The sequence below is a fragment of the Sapajus apella genome, unplaced genomic scaffold (genome assembly GCF_009761245.1).
Source record: "Sapajus apella isolate SASKATOON/1434 unplaced genomic scaffold, GSC_monkey_1.0 scaffold14, whole genome shotgun sequence".
NCBI lineage: Eukaryota > Metazoa > Chordata > Mammalia > Primates > Cebidae > Sapajus > Sapajus apella.
The window spans coordinates 4,468,389-4,493,688 of NW_022436954.1; the positions used below are offsets into that span (position 1 = coordinate 4,468,389).

The 25,300-nt window shown below is 45.1% G+C and overlaps 1 protein-coding gene across 5 annotated transcripts; it reads right to left on the reverse strand.

Annotated features, from left to right (window-relative positions):
* Nucleotides 1-6,390: 6,390 nt before the first annotated feature.
* Nucleotides 6,391-15,806, reverse strand: LOC116554679 (RNA-binding protein 4). Of its 5 annotated transcripts, XR_004270271.1 has the most exons (5): nt 14,363-15,802; nt 12,995-13,418; nt 8,701-9,391; nt 8,111-8,220; nt 6,391-6,832 (listed from the first exon to the last, which is right to left on the reverse strand). XR_004270271.1 is itself a non-coding variant. In XM_032282724.1 (4 exons), exons 2-3 carry the CDS (start codon nt 13,404-13,406, stop codon nt 8,709-8,711), a joined length of 1,095 nt encoding a protein of 364 aa, XP_032138615.1. In that variant the 5' UTR covers nt 13,407-13,418; nt 14,221-15,803; the 3' UTR covers nt 6,391-6,832; nt 8,701-8,708. The 5 variants fall into 5 exon arrangements, 4 of the variants coding, with proteins under 4 accessions (XP_032138615.1, XP_032138614.1, XP_032138617.1 ...); XM_032282724.1 differs by lacking the exon at nt 8,111-8,220 and having other exon boundaries at nt 14,221-15,803; XM_032282723.1 differs by lacking the exon at nt 8,111-8,220 and having other exon boundaries at nt 14,363-15,801.
* Nucleotides 15,807-25,300: the final 9,494 nt, after the last annotated feature.

Sequence of the window (25,300 nt, forward strand, 5' to 3'; positions counted from 1 at the left end):
GGGTTGCCATAATTAGATAGGGGAGTCCCCTTGGTTTTTTTTTTTTTTTTTTTTTTTACCAGGTTCTATAGGTTGAATCCTACAGTTTTCATCCCTGTAAGAGACAGGTATCCCAAACCACAGCAAATCTGATTAATTAGCCATAAAATAAAGCATATTATTCAAAACACTCCAAGTCAATTTACAACCAGGATTGGATTCTGCTCCCAGGACAATTCAAAGCCAATGATTTAATTGGTCTGGGGCAGTGGTTCCCCCTGCATCAGCAGTATTAGTCATAATACAAGAGGCATCCATGTCCTATTCATGTCAGTCTTTCATCAAAGGGAGTGCTAAAATTTGTTGCCCAAAAAGGAGATGCTTTTTTTTTTTTTAACCTGAGACAAAGTCTTGCTCTGTCACCCAGGCTGGAGTGCAGTGGCGTGATCTCAGCTCACTGGAAACAATTCTCCCACCTCAGTCTCCCTAGTAGCTGGGACTACAGGAGCATATCACCACACATAGCTAATTTTTTAATTTTTAGTAGAGATGAGCTTTTACCATGTTGGCCAGGCTTGTCTCCAACTCCTGACCTCAAGTGATCTGCCCACCTTGGCCTCCCAAAGTGCTGGGATTACAGGCGTGAGCCACCACGCCTGACCTGTTTTAGTAATATAGTTTTGGCTGGGCATGGTGGCTCATTCCTGTAATCCTAGCACTTTGGGAGGTCAAGACAGGAAGATCAATTGAGCCCAGGAGTTCGAAACCACCCTATAGTAAGACCTTGTCTCTATCATTTTAAAAAACTATTAAAACAGGCTGGGCGCAGTTGCTCACATCTAATCCCAACACTTTGGGAGGCTGAGGCGGGTGGATAACCTGAGGTCAGGAGTTTGAGACCAGTCTGACCAATATGGTGAAACGAAACCCTCTACTAAAAATACAAAAATTAGCCCCACGTAGTGTGCCGGTAGTCCCAACTACTCAGGAGGCTCAGACAATTGCTTGAACCCCAGTGGCAGAGGTGGCAGTGAGCCAAGATCGTCTCACCACATTCCAGCCTGGGCAAAAGAGCAAGGCTCCCTCTCAAAAACATAATCATTAAGTGGTAGTAAATCATCATAAAGGTCTTCATCCTGATAGTATTCATGTTGAGTAGGCTGAGGAAAAGTAAGAGGGGTTGGTCTGGCTGTCTCAGGGGTGGGAGAGGCAGAAGAAAACCCATGTGCAAGTAAACCTGTACAATCCTTGTTGTTCAATGGTCCTTCAGACCTGTGCTGTTCAATGGCCAACTGTACAAAGGAAGCCCCAAACTCAGTTTGGTGTCAATCTTCCTTACATTGTGAAACTGAGCAGTCCCACCTTGTTGCCTATCTGAATACAAACATTTCTCATGCTGGATAAAGGCACTCAAACCAGCAGGCATACACAACCCTTAATGGAAGTGGACCGAGTACGCAGCCTCCCTCTATCAGCTGTGACAACTTAAGACAAAATTAGAGCAGTAATAAAGCGCTCAATTCACTAATCACTAAGTACTTTCTCCTTTGGTGTCTTGTCACCTTAAGACACAGGGAACACCTTCCCTGTTTTGGCGGAGCTGAGGGTGGGTGTGCGTGTTTCAGACAGGTCAGGTCTCACTATGTTGGCCACAGCTGGCCTTGGAACTCCTGGGCTCAAGCAATCTTTGCACCTCAGCCTTCCCAGTAGGTTAGACTATACAGGCATGCACCACCATGCTACAAACCATCCCAATTTGTTATCTTAACCAACGGTGCTATTTACCTGCCATAAAGTAACACAAGTCCCTATTCCTTCCAGATTTGCATCTGGTGAGAAGCTGAAAGATTCACTCATGTTAAGCCATCGTAATCTGGCTTAAGAGTTGTTAGCATAACAAAACTTAGTAATGCAAGAACACGACTTAAAGCAAACAGTATTAATGCTTCAAAAAGTTCCCTGCCCCCACTTCCCCAGAAGCCAACTGCTTTTCTTTTTAGCTGTTTTTTACCTTTATTTCTGAATAAGGTGTTCATAATCCATTTGCCACTTCTAAAAATTTCCTTATTTCTAAGTTTTGCTCTTATACCTAATACCCACCCATCCCCACTTCATGTCAGATAATTAAAATATTCAGTGCTGCTATGATTGTAACAAGGTAAACATCACATACAGTTAAATCATGCTACGGTCTGAGCATTTATGTCCGCCAAGAATTCATGTTAAAATCTGAATCCCCAAGGGGAAAAAGTATTAGGTATACCTTTGAGAGGTGATTAAGCCACAGAACACAGCCCTCCCTCATCAAGGGGATTCATGCCCTTACATAAAAGAAAACTCCAGAGAAATCCCTCACCCTTCCTGCCTTCCAAACTCAAGACAGAATCCAGACACCAAATCTGCCATGTCCTTGATCATGGCCTTCCTGGCCTCCAAAACTCTTAAGAAATAAAATTCTGTTGTGTATAAGCCATCCAGTTTATGGTATTTTGTTAGAGCGGCTCAAACAAAGAAAATCCCCATATTGGCCAGGTGCAGTGGTTCACACCTGTACTCCCAGCACCTTGAGACGCCAAGGCAGGTGGATCACTTGAGGTCTGGAGGTCAAGACCAGCCTGGCTAACATGCTGAAACCCAGTCTCTACTAAAAATGCAAAATCTAGCCGGGCATGGTGGCACGTGCCTGTAGTCCCAGCTACTCGGGAGGCTGATGCAGAAAAATTGCTTGAACCTGGGCAGCAGCGGTTGCAATGAGCCAAGATCACCAACTGCAATCCAACCTGGGTGACAGAGTAACACTCCATCTCAAAAACAAAACAAAAACCTATATTACAGTATCTCAGAAGTTTTTGGTTTTTTCTAGTTAATATTTACCATAATTTTTTCATTTCTCTGTACTTCATAACTCAGCTCTGAACTCTCCAAGCAAGCCAAAAATGTTCTATGTTCAAATAGTATTTTTTTTTCTTGTCTGAGACATCCCCTCTTACAAGTGTACTTTCTCCTGCTTCAACCTGGACTACTGTTCTCCAAATCCACTGCAGAAATGGAATCCTGGGACTTCCCATCACCATCACCCTGGCAATTGCCTTCGCCTCAGAATGAGATCATGTATAAAAACACAAAAGAACTGAGAGCAAACTGACCTGGGTAATCTGAAATAGCACTTAATATCACAGTGCCAATGATCTCTAACTGTTCCATACCTGAGTCTACTTTAGTACTAATGTAGCTCTAGGGTAAGGAGCCTGGTTTAATTTAGCATTCAACCAAGTCAACCCCAATTTTGAGGATGCCTGGAAAACTATTTTACAGACAGGGTCCCACTGTCACCCAGGCTGGAATGCGGTGACGCCATCTCTGCTCACTGCAATCTCTGGTCCCTAGCATCAAGCAATCCTCCCATCTCAGCCCCCTGAATAGCTGTGACTACAGAAGCAAGTCACCACAACCAGCTCATTTTTTAATTCTGTTCCCTCTTTTTTTTTCTGAGATGGACTTTCACTCGTTGCCCTGGCTGGAGTGCAATGGTGTGATCTCAGCTCACCGCAACCTCTGCCTCCCAGGTTCAAGCAATTCTCCTGCCTCAGCTTCCTAAGTAGCTGGGGTTACAGGCACCAAGCCTGACTAATTTTTATATTTTTAGTAGAGACAAGGTTTTGCTACTTTGGTCTAGCTAGTCTCAAACACCTGATCTCGGGATCCACTCACCTCAGCCTCCCAAAGTGATGGGATTACAGGCATGAGCCACCACGCCTGGTCTCTCTTTTTTTTTCTTTTTTTTTTTTTTTTGAGACAGTTTCCCTCTTCTTGCCCAGGCTGGAGTGCAATGGTGAATCGGCTCACCGCAGCAATCTCCGCCTCCCGGCTTCTAAACTGAGTGAGACTGTCTCAGGAAAACAAAAATAAAAGCAATAAATGGTTTTAAAAAAGAGAAAAGAAAATGGAAAAGGATCTAGTATGAATATTAGCATTAAGCCAGGCCAGATTCTGAGTCATGATAAAACTATTCTTAAGTCAGGATTTCAAAGCAAAAAGCAAGAAATAATAATAGAATCAAAAAATAAAAAAATTTTGAGGCCGGGCGCGGTGGCTCAAGCCTGTAATCCCAGCACTTTGGGAGGCCGAGGCGGGTGGATCACGAGGTCAAGAGATCGAGACCATCCTGGCCAACATGGTGAAACCCCGTCTCTACTAAAAATACAAAACATTAGCTGGGCATGGTGGTGCGTGCCTGTAATCCCAGCAACTCAGGAGGCTGAGGCAGGAGAATTGCCTGAACCCAGGAGGCGGAGGTTGCGGTGAGCCGAGATCGCGCCATTGCACTCCAGCCTGGGTAACAAGAGCGAGACTCCGTCTCAAAAAAAAAAAAAAAAATTTTTGAGACAGGGTCATTCTGTCACCCAGGCTGTAGTGCAGTGGCCTGATCTCAGCTCACTACAGCCTTGACTTCCTAGGTTCAAGTGATCCTCCCAGCTCAGCCTCCAGAGTAGCTGGGACCACATGTGCACCAGCATGCCCAGCTAACTTTTTAACTTTTTGTAGAGACAGGTTTTCACCATGTTGCCCAGGCTGGTCTTGAATTCCTGAGCTCAAGCAACTGGCTTGCCTCGGCCTCTCAAAGTGCCGGGATTATGGGCGCTGAGTCACTGCACCTGGCCAAGGAGTTAAAATTTTAGGCCAGGTGCAGTGGCTCACACCTGCAATCCCGGCACTTTGGGAGGCCAAGGTGGGCGGATCATGAGCTCAGATCAAGACCATCCTGGCCAACACGGTGAAACTCTACTAAAAATACAAAAAAAATTAGCCAGACATGGTGACACGCGCCTGCAGTCCCAGTTACTCAGGAAGCTGAGGCAGGAGAATAGCTTGAACTCAGGAGGAGGTGGTTACAGTGAGCCCAGATTATACCACTGCACTCCAGCCTGAGTGACAGAGACTCCGTACCCCCCCCCAAAAAAAAGCTTGTTTTGTAATGCAAAAATATATCCATGTTTACCATAACATGTCACTTCTGAAAATCCTTCACTGACCATCCCCATCTAAACAGAATTCTCTACTTGACATTTCTGCAGTCTCCTCCCTCAGAATGAGTTCCAGAACTCTATGCATCCCCAACACTTAACACCTTGCAGAGTATCACTCAATAAAGTATTTGTTGAATTAATGAATAGTCTCCAAAGTTTGAAATTTGCCAAGCCTACCCATCAGAACAAAGGGTAAACTGACAAGAGTAAAAAATGGGGTCAGTAGTGGGTATGTCCTTTAGAGAAAAAGAAACCAAAGTAAGTACATACGACCCTCCAAGAGAAGTGGCAGAGAACCAACCCAGCCAACAAAGGAACCAACTAACAGAAAAACGTTTGCTGGGAGGATTAAATGAGAATACATGAAACACCCAGCACAGGTTTCACATACAATAATATTCAATAAATTACATGTTGTAGAGAGCTGTTCAAATCTTGGCCATCTATGATTAGAAAGAATCCAATAGGAGGAAGCAATTACAGTTAAAAAAAAAAAAAAAAAAATCTGAGACTCCATCTAAGTAAAGACCAGCTTCCTTATCACCCCATCATCACAACCTGACTTTCCTCAAAGTGTAATGCCTGGCATACAGTAGGTACTCAGTATATGTTGAATGATTCTGAGAAACGCTCTAACTAGACATAGTCCTACAACTGCAGAAACTGAAGCAAGAAGTTACAGACAATAAAAACATACAGAAGACAAATACTGTTTCAAGAGAAACGTGAAGCTAAGAGGCAGCAGCTCTTGCACTCAGCCCCATCATTCAACAAGACATCTAAAGCGCCTATGTTGGGTCATTTCTCCATGCCTATCATTTAAAGGCTGTAAACCCAAATAATGAGGTGCTAGTGGGACCATTCAGGTATTCTTTGGATTTTGGCAGAGCTAAACAAATAGAAAGTGAAAGGCATCAACACATGTTACTGAGCTACAGTTAGCAAAATACTCTTGGAGCCAGAGCTTCATTTCTTCACATGGCATGAAGAGCGAAAGCGGACTTCCTCTTCCCCTAAACCTCTCCTTTTCTCTGGAAGTAAGTTAAGCTAGATATGCTGACTGGGTGACTGGAATGATAGTCTTAGGGGAAGGTGGTGACTGTTTCTCTAGAAGAGAAGATCTGTACCTCTTAATTACTAGGAAGTAGTTGAGTTTATAACAAAGGTGAACCAGTGGGGAAAGTCTTCATTGGATTAAGGCTGCCTGCCTGGGCTTCTGTATAACCTCTTTCCTTTGGCACCTACAACTCCTATATACAATAAACAAAATAATTACAGTGACATTGACCCAAAGCTGAAAATCTTAAACTTTACACCCTCCCCTTCAAGGTACAAATCAACCCCAAAACAAGCCCAAACAAGAAGTCTCTCAAAGCACACAAACCCTAAGTTGAAAAACCATTTATTTCACCGGAAAGAAAAAAGTGATCCAATGCTCTAGGTCTAGCCTTTGGACCAAAAAGAGACCCGGGGCAGTGAGACTCTCACCAAGGTCATTCCCAAATCCAACAGCCGCAGGAGGCAGGAGAGGCAGGGAGGAGACAGCACAGCCCCCACCAGTTTCGGCACACAATGAGGCCTGCTGGGAGAACAGAACATGAATGGGAAGCTACAGAAGTATTGAAGGACAGAAGAACAGGAAAACGGGCAGGAGAGGAAAGGAAAGTAAAGGAAGAGAAGGTCTGAACTTAGCAAGGTAAATTAAGGTCCACGGTTCCTGAGGGACTGAACGCACAGAGCCGAGAACGTCCCGGAGATGGGGTACCACGAAGGGTGTATTCTCATGCACAACCGCAGCTCGGAATTTCAGCCCACACACATCCCACCTGAAAGAGAGCACAATACAGCGGCTTTACAGCAAAGCTCAAAAGGGCTTTCCCATTTAAAACTTCAACATCTTTACAATGTCTGATAACTTGACACTCCTTTTAAGTTTACTTGTACCGTTCCCAGTATCACAGTTATCTGTATGAAAAGAGCCTGAAGGCCAGAGATAACTGGGGAGGCTAAACAATCTCAGACTAAGGTCTTAAATAGCAAATCTTGTTCCATCAAAGTAGGCAAAGACATTCCATTGCTCTTGATGTTAACATGTAGCATTCCTCAGAGAAGGTAATTCAACGTCACAAACTGTCAATGGAGGACAGTAAAAAGGGAAAGGTTCCAATTAGCTCCCTAAGGTTAAAAAAAAAAAAAAAAATCAACAGTATTTCCTATCCAGGAGTTACTGCCAAGGTCCAAGTTAAAAATCATTCAAAGTCTAGATAAAAGTAGCATCAACTGTACAACTTTTAAGACCTGAGGACACCCAATTACAACTAGGGAAGAAACTAACTTTGGAAAGAAGGTGCAGAAGGGCATGTATAAGCTACACATCAAGTCACTGAAGTTTCTTCTCCAGCCCAATCAGTCATTTCCTACACAACAACCCTGGGAAAGTCACATACCTTCTGCCCTAACTGCAAAGATGAGTTATCTATCACTCACACTGTTACTGTAATTAAGAATCAATGGTAATGTCTGGGACACACTGGGAGCTACTCAAAACTAAGGGCATTTAGATTTACCCTTAAGTATAAAACAATAATCTCAAACACCTAGAGCCCAAAGCTGGCAAGTATCAGAAGAGAATATATTCAAGTAGAGCCAAATGGATCATGGGGCTCAAAATGTATCATAGTGGAAAAAGCCAGGGGACTCAGGGTAGAGCTGGTGGCTCAAGAGTATTAAATGCCCGTAACAGCTAGTGAGAAGATGAAGAAGGGAGTGATCTGCTTATGGCAAAGCTCCCAATCCTAGATTTTCAACATTACCAAAGGAGTAAAATTAACAGGTGTGCATGCATACTTAAACATATACCCTGAGAAAGCAGATGATGTCACAACTAGAACTGTGGGAGTATTTAAAAAAAAAAAAAAAAAAGCCTAAGTGAGTGACAGGCTGGGGTTGTTACAGGACAGATTGAAATATATAACAATGTGGGCACTCTATTCAGGGAATAAATCTGAGATGGGCAAAGAAGGTGGATGTTAGCATCTATGCCCAAATTTCCTTGTAGAACTTTATAAAAGACAAGTTTTGTAATTCTCTCTACCCCAACTTACCATCAAATAAGTTCTATAAAACTCCTAAGGGTTGAACCGTTCAGGAATGTCAGAAATACGCTTCAAGATTAAGATGATGCCATTTTGGTAGTCTTCTTAGTAACTGGGACCTGAGCAGTGATGACCAGTTAACTACAGTTATGGACTTTATCATTAGGGGTTGCATCAGAACTTTCACACAGCACAAAACAAAACAGGAAACTTGAAGACCTTAGAAATGTCACACACCTAGGAAACTTAACAAAGGCTCTGAAAAACAAAACACCTGAGCCTGAATGTGTGGGTCTCCAGGTAAGGTTCAATTATAGTATTTAGGTGACCCAAGATTCACCAGCACATCATTCTTTATTTTTCCAGGCACAAATAGAACCAAATTGACTCCCACTACCAGAAGCCCTGAAAAATAGCCATGAGGGCCAAAGAACTTTATATAAAGTTAAGCAGTTAGGACTTCTCTCTAGCCTGTGAGCCATCCTAGTAACCTTAACCTAACCCTGCAAAAGCAAGCAAGCAGGGCAGCCTAATTGGAGCCCTTTAGGATGCAGGAGGGATGGCAAAACAAGAAGAGGGAACACCCCACAAGCTCTCACCTCAAGCTTTAAAAGGCCGAGTACCGCGCTCGATCGGCATACTGCTCCCGCTCATACCGGGCCATGTCGTACAGAGAATTCCGCGCGGCTGCCGAAGCTTGGGACAACTCACTCTCATGCCCGTAACCGTAGCCCTCTCCAACAGTGGGGACTGGGGCTGTAGCGCGACGCAGGGGGCTCCGATCCCGCCCGTAATATGAAGTGGAAGCTGCATTAACTGCAGCAGCGGCTGCTGCTGCAGCAGCAGCTGTGGCAGCAGCTCCTGAGGTCGGCAACAGGTGTCTATCGTAGGGATCGAGAGAGGTGGAGGTGAGGTGACTGGCCATGGCTGTATTCTGGACTTGTGGCAGCTGGGACAGGGTTTGCTCTGCATAATTATACACGGAGGCAGCTGCAGCCGCCACTGCCTCATACGACCGGGCAGCACGGCAGCGCTTGTAGTAGGCATCGAGCGCTCCGTACGCGTTGTTGTAATACAATGAATCCCCATAGCTCATGGTGTAAGGCGTACGCACTGCTCCGTATTGCTCATTATATTGCTCGGTCAAGTCTGCCACGCGGCCTGAACGATCTATCGGACACTCTTTGGACCAGTGCCCCTCTTTCCCGCACCGATAGCAGCCGCTCTGGTCTCCCATCCCGGGCGCAGTCCTAAGCCGGCTGGTGGACAACTGCACGTGCATTCGTTTGCCTTGAAGAAACAGACGCAAGAAGGGTTGCTATCACTCTTAGTCATAGCCCCAGCCCCTACCCCAGACACCGATCATAGCAATGGCTTTACCAAGACAATTCTAATGCAGAACTCATCTTTGCCAAAAGACAAAAAGAAAAAAAAAATTTCAACATAAAGATTCAGTATAATGACCTGATTTCAAGCAAAGATCAATTCGATGAAGAAATATTTCAGCTATAACACTAGTTTAAATGCTAAGAAATAAACTACTCCTACTCTTGCTCAAAACAATCATCTTATTCTTTGCCAAGTAACTGCAGGTAAAAATCTTCAAACAGCAGCTCAATGTCAAAAGAAGTCAAAGAAAGAAAGAGTCCCCAAGTTTGTTCTGACACCTCCAATCCTTACTAGCAAGATAGGTTTCATTAAGCAAGGAAATGTAAAGGCCAGTTTTCCACCCACCTCAAAAAAATCAAAAAAGAATGGAATAAAAGACTCCAATAATTACCACTACTAAAGAATGATCTAGGCTGAATGTAAGAAAATCTCAAGGTACATCTCTGGAAAAACCCTCATGAACTAGGGAGACTGCAGGACACAACAAACAAGTACAGCCTTCTCCCTTAACTGGGCCCTTTAAATTGCTGGTTCTGATCATCACTTTAACAAGGAGTCTTTACAATCTGACAGTTAATTTTAGTGAACCTCTACTAGGGTCAAAGGCAAACGGCAAAAACAGGGCAGGCTGTTCTCAAATGCCCGAAATTTTAGAAATACTGTAAAAACCATAGAACAAAGGTGGCTGAGGAAAGTGGGGAATAACTAGTTATACTAGTCAGTGGCCCAAACTGCTCAGTTTAAGCAGGATTAAAGTACTTATCCTTAAACTACGTATCTGAGAGCCTAAGAACAAACACCTAATATTTTTCCTGAAAATTAAAATTTGCATTCTGGAAATGAAAAGTATTACTTCTGAAAATGCAATAAAAGCAGAAACCTTTTCTAGAAAAGTTAAAACTAGCCAGGCACGGTGGCTCACGCCTGTAATCCCGGCACTTTGGGAGGCCAAGGCAGGTGGATCACGAGGTCAACAGATCGAGACCATCCTGGTCAACACGGTGAAACCCTGTCTCTACTAAAAATACAAAAAATTAGCCGGGCATGGTGGCGCGTGCCTATAATCCCAGCTACTCAGGAGGCTGAGGCAGGAGAATTGCCTGAACCCAGGAGGCGGAGGCTGCGGTGAGCCGAGATCGCGCCATTGCACTCCAGCCTGGGTAACAAGAGCAAAACTCCATCTCAAAAAAAAAAAAGTTAAAACTAAGTTTTAATAAGTCTTCACAGAAGCAATTTCTACCTAACATGATCTACCAGCTTACTTCTAAGGGAAATTCAGAAGAGATCTAAATCCAGCAAAACCTTCCCAATGAAACTGGTTATGATGCACCCTAAACATATACCCGTTTGAGTAAATGGTCAAAGGCAACGGAGAGTCAACAGATGGATCCTCTAACAGAGAAAGTGGTAAACACAAAATCTTACCTGCAAAATTAAGGTTAGGTTCTGGGAGACCAGAAAACACAATAGGGACAAGCGGGGTGGAAGGACCAAAATATCAAAGAGGTCTAGGTTTAATCGTTACAACTCGGAAGTTTAGGTTGCAGGTTATTAAAACAGAGTAGATATGCAATTAAGTACTTAAGTGCCTTAAAGTGCTAACCTGTAACTCTGGCATTTGCCCAGAGGGCCACTTTGGCACCTACCAAAACCAGAGAAAACAAGTGCAACTAAGAAATCAACTATGCACATTCCAGACATAAAGATCATTAATAAATGCCTTGATCTAAGGATTTGTTGGCTCTAATGCCAGAAAAGTAAGTTAAATTCTAAAAAACATCTAAAAGAGATTTTAATTGGTCAAGCAATAGAGAAGATACCCAACACTGGGAAACTGAAACTAAAAAAGACCACCCTAATAAATACCACTCATCAATATACGTACATAACTCTACTAGTATTAAGAAATGAAAAATGCCAATATTAAAGAAAATAAGGTAAAAATACCTAGGCACAAATTAGAGTAAGAGGACCTAGGGTTCAGACCCCCGGAGTTTTATATAAGGATAATCTGTCCTGAATCAAGATCACACTGTCCTCCCCTTAAACTTAACCGCTACAAGCAGACACCACCTCTTCTGACTGGGTTAAAATGTGGGAAAGAGTCCAAAAATTAGTATCACATCACAAACCCTCCACAAGAGCAGCCTCTGCTCCCAATTAAGTTGTTGACAAAATAATTCTCAACTTGCCAATTAAAAAAAAAGAAAGCAAACTAGACCTGAGAGACCTGTGTCATTCTTCTTTACTAACGCACAGCAATGCCCATGACACAGAGCACCCATTACTAGGAGAAATAATGATCAGACCTCCAGCTCTAAAAAAGCCCAATTTAAGGGAAATGGACACCAAAGACAGCAGTAATGACTCTCAATGAGGGGAGTGCCCAGAAAAAGAATCAGCCACTACGCTGTCAGAACACAGGTTTGAAACACAGCAAGGAGTCACGGGAATACTCCATAATTTGGATAAGGCTTTGTAAATTTTTATTCAGTTCTGCTGAATTATGTTGAAAAGGGAAAACGCTCTTTTTGATACTGGGAACCCAAATGAGGGGAGAGAAGGAGAGTTCAGATAGCAATTCACCATGGTTACCACACCTGAACTGCAACTGTTGCTTCAGACCTCAGATTCTGGAATATTTGTATTATACTTACCAGTTGAGCATCCCAAATCTGAAAATATAAAATCCAAAATGCTCTAACAAGCATTTCCTTTGAGCAATATGTAGGCATTCAAACTGTATGGGATTTGAAATGCTTCCAAATGAAATGACAATCCACATCACCCATGCTGCCCTCCAGGACAAAAAATTTCATTTGGTCAAGGCTCCAAGATAAAACAAATCTAAGTGCTCTATTCACCAAAGATATTATAACGTCTAGCCCCCAAACCATTTTACTGCCCCTAAAATCCCAATGCCTCCTGCCCAGAAGTCCTAAAATCAGCCTTCTAATTCTACAGTGGCCTTATACTCAAAACACAACCCCTGGGTACAGGTATAATACAAAAGCAACAAAAGCTGTAACCTTTTAAAGAGTTAGTGTAAGGTAGGATAGCTTAACAAGAATTCTGCTCCTACGAACGCGTTGCTTGACCTGTTTTTGCAGGTTCTTCACGTAAAATGCCTAATTCTAATCTGGTGCTGAGGGCAAGAAATTCAGAGTGAGGTACTCTGAACTGTGCTCTACTACTACTACTGCTACTACAAAAAAAAAAAAAAAAAAAAAAAAAAGAAAGAAAACGATTTCTGCACTGATGAACACAAAAGCCTTAGGGGCTCCAAATAAAAGCTGAGTGGTTTTTCTCCATGAGACATTTGCCTACGGTAAAGCCTGTAAGTCCCATGCGTTCTCCATCTTAGGAAGTCCATCACCCATGTTTAATTCTTCACCACCAGCCAGCCAACAGCTGTTATCTTTTCCAAATCCCTCCTTTTACTTATCCAACTATTTTCTGCACATAGCCTTATGTTCAGCCCTCTACCCAAAGAGGGTGGTTCACCTTGAAACTCTGTGTTATCAAGGCCCCTGATGGCCTCCACTGCATCCTCTGCCCGCTCCATGTGTACGAAGGCATAATCTTTCACGATGTCACATTCAATGACCGGACCATACTCCTCGAACTTGGCTCGAAGCTCCTTATTAGTGCAGGTGGGACTGATGTTGCCCACATGCAACTTTGTTGAGGTTTTGCTCTTATTCTTGCTGGCTTCAACGTTGATGTTCACCCCATGAAGCTTGTAATGGTGTAGGTTGCGTATGGCATCTTCCGCTGCAGTTTTGTCTTCTATGTGCACAAAGCCGTAATTCTTAATGATGTCACATTCCAGCACCTTCCCATACTGCTCGAAAAGAGAGCGGATCTCCTGCTCTGTGGCCTCCCGGGGCAGGTTTCCGATGAACAACTTCACCATCCTGACAAGAGCCTGGGAGAGAAAAACAAGATTGCTGACAAAAGACCTTAGACCCACATCAGTTTACAAAAAACAAAATGACTTTCACTTTAATGTGCAGTTCCAGTTTTCTCTCTCACACGCCTGCACAGACACCTCCACACAACAACCAAAGGGAAGTAGGCGTGAACTAAGGCCTGCTATAGTAGCCGCCATAAAACCTGCAAGAATGAGAAGACGTCTGCAATAGGGAGGTCCTTAGTAGACAAAGGGTTTGGTAAGAATTGATACTTCCAACAGACATACGCAAAAAGACAGCATACGAAGAGATGGCGGTGCTGGGTTTTTCTATCCACTAGGAAGAAAACAAAAAAAAACAGAAGTCTACTTATGCTTGCTGACTGACTGCCTGAAATTATCAACAGGCTTTTCCTCACGTAATAACCAAAGCAGCCATCATTTCCGGAAAAATGAGCCTTGTAATAGCTACATTTCAGTTTCCTTTAGTGAATGCGCGACTCGGATCAGACAGCGAGGCGTGGAGGATAAAGCAATTACTGGAGTGGAGAATGCCTCTCTCGGGCACCGTCTGAGTTTCCGCACAACACTGAAATGCGTGGCCACAGGAGAGCTTCAGATTCACTGACCAGACGAGATCTCACAGCCCGTAAAATTCTCCAAACAGTGTTGCAATTGCCAGGTATAAGGGAAAGGGGCTTCTCCCAGTGGAAATCTTCAGGCTTCCAAGTGCAGCCAAGTCGGGCGCGGGGCAAGGTGGGGGAAAAACGCAAGGTATTCTCAGGGGGCGGTGGGGGAAGGGCTGCTCCCGGCTTACCGCGCCAATGCCGAGGACCGAGGTCGGCTCTCAGTGACGGGTGTGGAGGACGCAACCCCACTAGGACACCCCCGAAGCCCAAGGGAGTGAGGTAAGATTTAACAGAGTACAAGAATGGCAGTGGAAGGTCTCGGAGTCTCACCCGCACAGAAATCAGCAGGGCCTCCTCCTCGCGGCGCGGACGCTTCTGACAAAACGCTAAAATGGCGGCGGCCGCAGCAGTGGCTCTGGGTAGAGGGGGGAGGCGAGTCTACAATCGGATTGGCCACTCAATAAAGTGAAGGGCAGGCGTTCCTGCAGATCCTCTTCCTGATTGGTTATCACGGACGCCAATCACCTGAGAAGCCGGGAAGAGGTGGAAACGTCAGTAACCCCGGAGCTTTTATGCGAAAGCCAATGGGCATCAACCTCGCGAAGCCGAACTCGCTGATTGGGCAAGAGGTCAGCGTGAGGGCGGAACTACAAACGTAGGCTTCGCCGGCGGGGTGCGGCCCGCCATTAGGCGGAGCGAGCTAGAGCACAGGGGTAGTAGTCTTTAGCTTCGTGGCGCCAACTTTGTTAAGCGTCCACGTTTCGCCATCTCCACGTGCACAGCCTGACAGTATTCCGCGCTCCATTTTGCCGTCCACTTTAGGTTTCTCACTCTAAACACCCAATCACCAGCCCCCTCGCGGCCAGGACGCTGTGGAAATAGTTTATGCAGACATATGCCAGGAAAAACAGCGAAGACACACCCCCCTCCTCTGGAAACCAACCTTCGCCTTGGGCCAGTAGTCCACACTGCAGCCTTGAGAATCCCGGAGCTCCCCCAAACTCAAAACCTTTCACAGGTGGTGAAAGGACCTTTGTAATGGCCCAGAAGTAGGCCCAGGAGGCGGCTGCATTGTTCAGGAGACGCTGAGGACAAGTTCCCTCTGGGAACCATTCTCCCAGGGTCAGCGATGAAGAAACCTTTCTGTGACCATGGAGACTGAAAGTACACCCCGACCCCACCCTGAGAAAAAACTGGAGCAGCAAAGGTTTTTTTTGTTTTATTTTATTGGGCGCCATCAGCCAGGGCTGTTTTAATTCCCTAGAACCAACCTTAGAGGGAAGAGCCTAGTCACAACCAGCTGTAAACAAAATACAAAGTAACATTCTCTAGAGGGTCCAGCTGCTGCCTCTTCTCTCATCCTTAAACTGCTTCACATAATCCCAAATTCATTAAGCAAGCAACTTTAGTCAAGACCCTTTGCAAAGCAGCTTTTGAAAAAGAAGTTAAAAGGTGGGGTGCAGGGGCTGGATGGAAGAACTTAAAACACGAACAAAACAGGCCGTAAGCAGTGCAGCGTTTATGAGTGAAGATGACACAAGTACAACACACCACCATTCAAACAAAGCAGCTTATCCACTACCACCCACACCCTAAAAAGAGAAAGGTTTCAGAAATAGAAAGATGAGGTGAGAGTTCGGGGGGAAAAAAGTGGGTTTTAAAGCCCAACATGAGGGCTGGGCGCACTGGCTCCCACCTGGAAAGCCAGCATTTTGGGGGGGGGGGGGGCAGATCACCTGAGTTCAGGAGTTTCAGACCAGCCTGGCCAACATGGTGAATCCGCATCTCTACTAAAAATACAAAAATGAGGCCGGGCGCGGTGGCTCAAGCCTGTAATCCCAGCACTTTGGGAGGCCGAGACGGGTGGATCACGAGGTCAAGAGATCGAGACCATCCTGGTCAACGTGGTGAAACCCCATCTCTACTAAAAATACAAAACATTAGCTGGGCATGGTGGTGCGTGCCTGTAATCCCAGCTACTCAGGAGGCTGAGGCAGGAGAATTGCTTGAACCCAGGAGGCGGAGGTTGCGGTGAGCCGAGATCGCGCCATTGCACTCCAGCCTGGGTAACAAGAGTGAAACTCCGTCTCAAAAAAAAAAAAAAAAAAAAAAAAAAAAAGAGCCAAACGCGGTGGCAGCCGCCTATAATCCCAGCTACTCAGGAGGCTGAGGCAGAAGAACCTGGGAAGCGGAGGTTGCAGTGACCACAGACTGTGCCACACTGCATTCTAGCCCAGGCGACAAGAGCAAAACAAACAAACATGATTCAGGAATCTGACTGTAGAAAACTGGTCAATAATTTATTCTACAGTAGAAAATGCTATGGAACTAAAATACAACAAAACATAACATTTACAGATGTGTTGGTCACTAATCTTGGTCCATTTCATTTGTGGATTCTGATGCACCTCTGAGCCTGCATAAAGGCCACTCAGTGATGAAGAAAATCAATTTCATGTCAGCTGCCATGTCCCCTTCAGATGTGGCCAGCATTAGAACGTAATGCATATTCTCATCTCCTTCAGTTAGATCTCTTGTCCCAACACATCTAGGAATAAAACGTTCTTCCAAAATACCAAAGTATATCAACAATCAACTCCATTGAAACTAATAATCTCTCCATATGGGAAGGAGACTGGAAACAAATCTCAGGATCACAGTTCAAGCCCACCGTGCAGACATCAAAACTACTAACCACCTCCCCATGCAGCCCAAAACCTAATTACTTGATGTGACTTCTGAAAGCCAACTAGGTCTAGTTAGCTATATAACATTTTACAAGCTCATCCAACTGAATCAATCACATTAAATAATCTCCCTGTCTTTTGCTGAGACATTTCTTGCAATGTCACCCAGGCTGGAGCACAGTGGCACTATCCATAGCTCACTGCAACCTGGAACTCCTCAGCACCAGGCCTCGATATTTTTTTTGTTGAAACAGAGTCTTGCCCTGTAGTCCAGGCTGGAGTGCAGTGACACTATCTCAGCTCACTGCAACCTCCACTTCCAGGGTTCAAGCAATTCCCCTGCCTCAGCCTCCCAAGTAGCTGGGACTACAGGCACTTGCCACCATGCCCGGCTAACTTTTTGTATTTTAGTGGAAGACAGGGTCTCACCATATTGGCCAGGATGGTCTCAATCCTCAATTTCCTGACCTCGAGGTCTTCCCACCTCAACCTCTCAAAGTGCTGGGATTACAGACGTGAGCCACCACACCTGGCCTGTTTATTTATTGTAGAGACGAAGTCTTTGTTGCCCGGACTGGTCTCAGATGCCAGGGCTCAAAAGCAATACTCTGAGCTGGGCATGGTGGCTCACGCCTATAATTCCCAGCACTTTGGGAGGCTGAAATGGGTGGATGACCTGAGGTCGGCAGTTTGAGACCAGCCTGGCCAATATGATGAAACCCCATCTCTACTAAAAAAAACAAAAAAGAGTAGCCAGGTGTGGTGGTGAGCACCTGTAATCCCAGCTGCTCAGGAAGCTGAGGCAGAAAAACCACTTGAACCCAGGAGGCAGAGGTTGCAGCGAGCCGAGATTGTGCTATTGCACTCTAGCCTGGGCAACAAGAACAAAACTCTGTCTCAAACAATTAATTAATTAATTAATTAATTAATGCAATCCTCTCACCTTGGCCTCCCAAAGTGCTGGGGTTATAGGCACTAGCCACTGTGCCTGGCCTCCCTGCTTTTTAAAATCCATGGCAATTTCAGCACTTTGGGAGGCTGAGGCAGGTGGATCACTTGAGGTCAGGAGTTCAAGACCAGCCTGACCAACACGGCAAAATGCCATCTCTACTAAAAATACAAAAAAAATTAGCTGGGTGTGGTGGCACGTGCCTGTAATCCTAGCTACCAGGGAGGCTGAGGCAGGAGAACTGCTTGAACCCGGGGATGGGGGTGGGGGGGGTTTGCAGTGAGCCACCACTGCACTCCAGCCTGGGTGACAGAGTGAGACTGTCTCAAAAAAAAAAAAGCCTATGACAACAGTTACATTTAATAAGCAAGGATGATGACAATCAACAGTATTTGGGGTGGTTTAATTTACAAAGGCAGCTGGATAATAGCCAATAAATTTCCTGCCTTTATTTTTTCAGAGACCATGTCACACTGTCAACCACGCTAGAGTGCAGCATCACAATCCCAGCTCACTGGAACCTTGATCTCCCAGGCTCAAGTGTTCCTCCTGCCTCTGCCTCCCATGTAGCTGGGACTATAGGTGTGTGCCACCACATCTGATTTCTTTTTTAATTTTTGGGAGATGAGGTCTCACTATGTTGCCCAAGCTGGTCTTGAACTACTGGGCCCAAAAACAATCCTCCCACCTCAGCCTCTCAGAGTGTTGTGATTACAGGTGTGAGCCACCATGCCCAGCCTTGGCTTTAAATTGTTGTTTTTTTTTTCTTTTTTTTGGGGGGACGGAGTTTCGCTCTTGTTACCCAAGCTGGAGTGCAATGGCGCAATCTCGGCTCACCGCAACCTCCGCCTCCTGGGTTCAGGCAATTCTCCTGCTTCAGCCTCCTGAGTAGCTGGGATTACAGGCACGCGCCACCATGCCCAGCTAATTTTTTGTATTTTTAGTAGAGATGGGGTTTCACCGTGTTGACCAGGATGGTCTCGATCTCTTGACCTCGTGATCCACCCGCCTCGGCCTCCCAAAGTGCTGGAATTACAGGCTTGAGCCACCGCGTCCGGCCCTAAATTGTTTTTAAAGGCAACTGAAAGAAATTCAAATTCCTTTCCTTGCACTGTAAGACCCTACACCAATCTGGTTCTTGCTGGAATTTCCCGTTTCTAACAATCACCACCCTTGATCCCCAACTATGCTCCCTTCAGACATAATGACTTTATCCCAAGCTTGTTTAGACTGGAATATTCTTTGTTCTGATTCTTCACTGGCCACTGATCTAAAGACATCACTCATTCCAACCCTACCTTGGAACTCTATCCTATGACTCCATGTTGTCTTTCTGAATACTTACTAACACTTGGAATCCTATACTTATTCTGAAAGGCAGGAACCTTTTCTCTTTTTGTTTTTTTTGAGATGGAGTCTCACTGTCACCAGACTGGAGTGCGGTGGTGCAATCTTGGCTCACTGCAACCTCCACCTCCGAGGTTCAAGCGATTCTTCTGCCTCAGCTTCCAGAGTATCTGGGATTACAGGCATGCGCCACCACACCCAGCTAATTTTTGCATTTTATTTAGTAGACATGGGGTTTCACCATGTTGGTCAGGATGGTCTGGATCTCCTGACCTCGTGATCTGCCCACCTCAGCCTCCCAAAGTGCTGGGATTACAGGCGTGAGCCACCAGGCCTGGCAGCAGGGACCTTCTTTTCTTATTCCATATTATACCCCCAGTGTTAGAATTGTACTTAGTACATGGTAAGACACTGAAGTATGTTTTGACTATGTTAACAAGTAAATGAATGAATGTATGAGTTAACTTCTTGATAACCAAAAGGAGGGAAATGACTTCAGATTTTCAGTCAATATCAGGTTAAAAACCTGGACACTTATCAGTTTTGAAAACACACACCTTTACTCATCCCTAGTACACTTTCCAGTCTTCCTCAAACAGAAAAGCAGGTACCCAAAAGCCAGAGGTAACTCAGGCTAACAGCATCTGATCATCACTTTGACAACTGGAACACAATGAAACTTAAGGTAGAAGTTAGTAGTTCAAGTGTCTTCACACTGATGTTCACCTACCAGTATATTTTACTGAGTACTAAAAGAACTTAATGCTTGCCCCTTGAAAAAAATTAAAGATTTTTAACTAAAAGCCAATTAAAGAGATCAGATCCAAATCCTCTGCCTTACCACCTCAACTACAAAGAATGACATCAAAAATGATGTTTTTTTAATTTATTTATTTTTGAGACAGAGTTTCACACTTGTTTCCCAGGGCACAATCTCAGCTCACTGCAACCTCCGCCTCCAGGGTTCAAGCGATTCTCCTGCCTCAGCCTCTCAAGTAGCTGAAATTACAGGCATGCACCACCATGCCCAGCTAATTTTGGATTTTTAGAAGAAGAGAGGTTTCACCATGTTGGCCAGGCTGGTCTCGAACTCCTGACCTCTGGTGATCCACCCACCTCTGCCTCCCAAAGTGCTAGCATTATAACAGATGTGAGCCACCACACCTGGTGAAAGGGATGTTTTAAAAGTACCTTGTTGGTCGGGCACGGTGGCTCAGGCCTGTAATCCCAGCACTTTGAGAGGAAGGGGCAGGTGGATTGCTTGAGTCCAGGAGTTCGAGACCAGCCTGTGCAACATGGTGAAACCCTGTCTCTACTAAAAATTACCTGGGTGTGGTGGCACACACCTGTAGTCCCAGCTGAGGCTGAGGTGGGCGAATCATCTGAGCATTGGAGGTAAAGGCAGCGGTGAGCCAAGATTGCTTGGGCAACCAGAGACTGTCTTGAAAATTAAAAGAAGAGCCGGGCGTGGTGGCTCAAGCCTGTAATCACAGCACTTTGGGAGGCCGAGGCGGGTGGATCACGAGGTCAAGATATCGAGACCATCCTGGTCAACATGGTGAAACCCCGTCTCTACTAAAAATACAAAAAATTAGCTGGGCATGGTGGCACGTGCCTGTAATCCTAGCTACTCAGGAGGCTGAGGCAGGAGAATTGCCTGAACCCAGGAGGCGGAGGTTGCGGTGAGCCGAGATCGCGCCATTGCACTCCAGCCTGGGTAACAAGAGCGAAACTCCCTCTCAAAAAAAAAAAAAAAGCACCTTTTCTGGAACACAGTAGATGCTATTTTGTAGTGATTCTTAATTTGCTGACTAGACTACCAAGCTCCTCAGAGGTAAAGTGATTTGCCCAATCATCTAGAAAGCTGACATTTTCTCAGAGCCAAGAATAATATGTAATCTAGCAGCCAATCCTGAATAAAAAGGGCAGTGTATACAGCATAATTGAGAAGTAAGAGATGAGACTCTTGGAAATGAAGGACAAATACAAATTTAAGGGTAAACACTGAGGACAGTGAAAACTACTCAGACATGAAAAAGCAACCTGTATCAGGTTTGTTTTTGTTTTTTGAGATGGAGTCTCCTCTGTCACCCAAGCTGGAGTGTAGTGGCATGATCTCGGCTCACTGCAACCTCTGCCTCCCGGGTTCAAGTGATTCTTATGCCCCAGGCTCCCAAGTAACTGGGACTACACGCAGGTACCACCACACCTGACTAATTTTTTTTTTGTATTTTTAGTAGAGACGGAGTTTCACCATGTTAGCCAGGATGATGTCGATCTCCTAAACCATGTTGATCCGCCCGCCTCAGACTCCTAAAATGCTAGGATTACAGGTGTGAGCCATCAGGTCGGGCCTTTTTTTTCTTTCTTTGAGATGAAGTCTCACTGCCCAGGCTGGAGCACAGTGGCATGATCTCACTCACTGCAACCTCTGCTTCCCAGGTTCAAGCAATTCTCCTGCCTCAGCTTACCGAGTAGCTGAAATTACAGGCACGCACCACCACGCCCGCCTAATTTTTTGTATTTTTAGCAGACAAAGTTTTGCAATGTTGGCCAGGCTGGTCTTGAACTCCTGACCCCAGGTAATCCTTCCACCTCGGCCTCCCAAAGTGCTGGGATTACAGACATGAGTCACCAGACCCAGTCCAATCTGTATGAGTTTTACATGCTCAAACACTAATATATAACTTATACATCTAATAAATGACTCTGGCTCCTGGTCCAGAAATGAGTTACAGGTCTGATAAAGGCTCAAACTAAAAAGCCAGTATCCTCCAGGCATGTTCAATGGGAGCCAGGAGGAAGGCTTCCTAGGCCTACAACCCCACTGCCAGCTATAACCTCTTACCCCTCTTTGACATCTTTGAAGACCCCCTACACTATCAATAAGCTTTCTTTTCCATACTCACAAGAATTGTTCCCAGAACACAAAATAGTATTGTCAAAGCCTGGAGGTGGCCAAAACTGACATTGTCCAGTAGCCAAATCACTTCTAGGTACCCCTAATTACAGAAATTCACTGCCTTCACTGTTAAAAGTGTGTGCTGCACTCATACCTACATCCAAAACCTTTGAATCAGCTGTGTACTGTTCCACTAGGCCATCCCAGAGAATATTCTAACTCATTTATATGAGATGACTAACATTTAATAAAAAGTGACTATATATACATGTGTCACATGTTCTCATTTGACTCTCCCAATAGTAGTATAGCATAACAATTATAAACAAAGCCCTAGATGGTTCCAATGTCTGGTTCAGTTCCTTGAGCCACCAACTTTGTGCCCATTTGATCCTCAAGTACCCACTTGAGGCCAGGCATGGTGGTTCAGGCCTGTAATCCCAGCACTTTGGGAGGCCAAGGCAGGTGGATAACAAGGTCAAGAGATCAAGACCATACTGGCCAACACAGTGAAACCCGTTGCTAGTAAAAATACAAAAAAATAGCTGAGCATGGTGGCGCCTACCTGTAGTCTCAGCCACTCGGGAGGCTGGGGCAGGGGAAATCACTTGAATCTGGGAAGCGGAGGTTGTACTGAGCCGAGATTGCGCCACTGCACTCCAGCCTGGATGACAAAGCAAGACTCCATTTCAAAAGAAAAAAAAGAATAGTAACTTAAGACCAGGTGTGGTGGCTCACACCTGTAATCCCTGTTCTCTGAGGCTGAAGTGGGAGGTTCATTTGAGGTCGGGAGTTCAAGACCAGCCTGGCCAACATGGTGACACCCTGTCTCCGCTACAAATACAAAAATTGGCCAGATGTGGTGGTACATGCCTGTAGTTCCAGCTACTCAGGAGGCTGAGGCAGGAGAACTGCTTGAGCCCAGAAGGAGGTGAGCCGAGATCGTACCACTGCACTCCAGCCTAGGCAATACAAGACTCTCTCAAAAAAAAAAACAAAAGCAAAAAAACAGTCACTTAACCAACAGCCTCAACTTCCCCATTTACAAAATATATTTAGAAAATAGCTGGTCAGCCACAGTAGCTCACAGCTATAATCCAAGCACTTTGGGAGGTGATGGATCACAAGGTCAACAGATCAAGACCATCTTGGCTAACATGGTGGAACCCTGTCTCTACTCAAAGCACAAATATTAGCTGGGCATGGTGATGCATGCCTGTAGTCTCAGTTATTCTAGAGGCTGAGGCAGGAGAATCACCTTAACCCAAGAGACAGAGGTTGCAGTGAGCCCAAACCATGCCACTGCACTCCAGCCTGGGCAGACAAGAACAAGACTCTCACAAAAAAAAAAAAAAAAAAAAAGGCCAGGCAAGGTGGCTCACGCCTATAATCCCAGCACTTTTGGAGGCGGAGGCAGGCGGATCACCTGAGGTCGGGAGTTCGAGACCAGCCTACAATGGAAAAACCCTCTTTATTTTATTTATTTATTTTTTTAAAGACGGGGTTTCACCATGCTGGTCAGGCTGGTCTTGAACTCCCGACCTCAGGTGATCTGCCCGCCTTGGCCTCCAAAGTGCTTGGATTACAGACATGAGCCACTGTGCCCAGGCAGAAAAACCCTGTCTTTCGTAAAAAATACAAAATTAGCCAGGCGTGGTGACAGATGCCTATAATCCCAGCTGGGAGGCTGGGGCAAGAGAATCGCTTGAACCCAGGAGGCAGAGGTAGCAGTGAGCAGAGATCGAGCCATTGCATTCCAGCCTGGGCAACAAGAGCAAAACTCCGTCTCAAAAAAAAAAAAAAAAAACCAGGGAAAGAAAAAAAAAGAAAAAGCTAATGCCTGTGAGTTGCTATAAAGATTAAATATCATTTGTTTTGGCTGTACTAATTTAACATAAATTTAGCTTGTTGTATTAATATATGTATTTACTGTAGTTACGTATTATCCTCATTTTATAGATAACAAAACAAAGGCAGTGTTCCTGATATGTTCAAGATCACACAGCCGAGAAGAGGTAGAGGATTTAAATTCAGGAAACCTCCTGTAGTCCCATCTACTTGGGAGCCTGAGGTAGGACGATCTCTTGCGCCATGTGTTTAAGTGTAGCCTAGGCAACATAGTGAGACCCTCTCTTAAAAAAAAAAACAAAAAAAAACTTACTTTTGTTTGTATGTTTTCCTCAGATGGGATTTCACTCTGTTCCTCAGGTTGGAGTGCAGTGGCATCATCTTTGCTCACTGCAAACTCCACCTCCCAGGCTCGAGATCCTCCAGCCTCAGCTAGACCACAGGCACTACTGGTACGTACCACCACAGCCAGCTAATTTTTTATTTTTTTGTAGTGAAGTTTCCACATGTCGCCCAGGCTGGTCTAGAACTCCTGGACTCAAGGTATCCAACTACCTTGACTTCCCAAACTGCTGGGATTGCAGATGTGAGCCATGACACCAGCCCCAAGTCGGTTTTCTTTTTGCTTTTGGCGGTAGGGGAGGGGGGACACACGGAGTGTCTATCCAGTGGCGTGATCTCAGCTCACTGCAACCTCTGCCACCCAGGTTCAACCAATTCTCCTGCCTCAGCCTCCCGAGTAGCTGGGATTACAAGCACCTGCCACTGCACCCAGCTAATTTTTATATTTTTAGAAGATATGGGGTTTCACCATCTTGGCTGAACTCCTGACCTCGGACCTCCTGATCCACCCTCCTCGGCCTCCCAAAGTGCTGGGATTACAGGTGTGAGCCACCGCGTCCAGCTCCAAGTCAGTTTTTAAATCAAATCATGTCTCCAGAAAATTTAACCACCTAGGACTACTGCCACATCCTTTCCTTCCTTACCTACCACTTGCCTATCAATAATTATTCATATAAACTAGCTCACTGAGGTAGGTCCTGCCTCCCAAGCTATAAATCCCTCAAAGTTAGCCCAAGGCCTGCCTCAGGTAGCTAAGCAAGGCATGCATTCATTCACTCATTCATTCATTTATTCAGACAGGGTCATGCTCTGTCACACAGGCTGAAGTGCAACACGTATGATCATAGCTCACTGTAGCCTCAAACTCCTGAGTTCAAGCAATCCTTTTGCTTCAGCTTCCCAAGTAGCTAGGACTACAGGTACAGGCCACCACAGCTGGCTTTTTTTTGTAGACAGGTCTCACTATATTGCCGAAGCTGGTCTCAAACTCCTGGTCTGTAGCAATACTCCTGCCTCAGCTTCCCAGAATGCTGGGAATTACAGGAGTAAGCTACCACAACTGGCCACATTTGAAGCACTACAGATAGAGAATATGATTTAAATCTAGACATGAAACACAATTTTTTTGTTTGTTTTATAGACAGGGTTTCTCCATGTTGGTCAGGCTGGTCTTGAACTCCCGACCTCAGGTG

Excerpts from the sequence above, each read along its gene's own strand:
- LOC116554679 (XM_032282724.1), bottom strand. The coding sequence starts at position 13,406 with ATGGTGAAGTTGTTCATCGGAAACCTGCCCCGGGAGGCCACAGAGCAG. Across the intron at positions 9,392-12,994 it reads TGATAACACAGAGTTTCAAG|GCAAACGAATGCACGTGCAG; the intron begins GTGAACCACCCT and ends TGTTTCTTCAAG.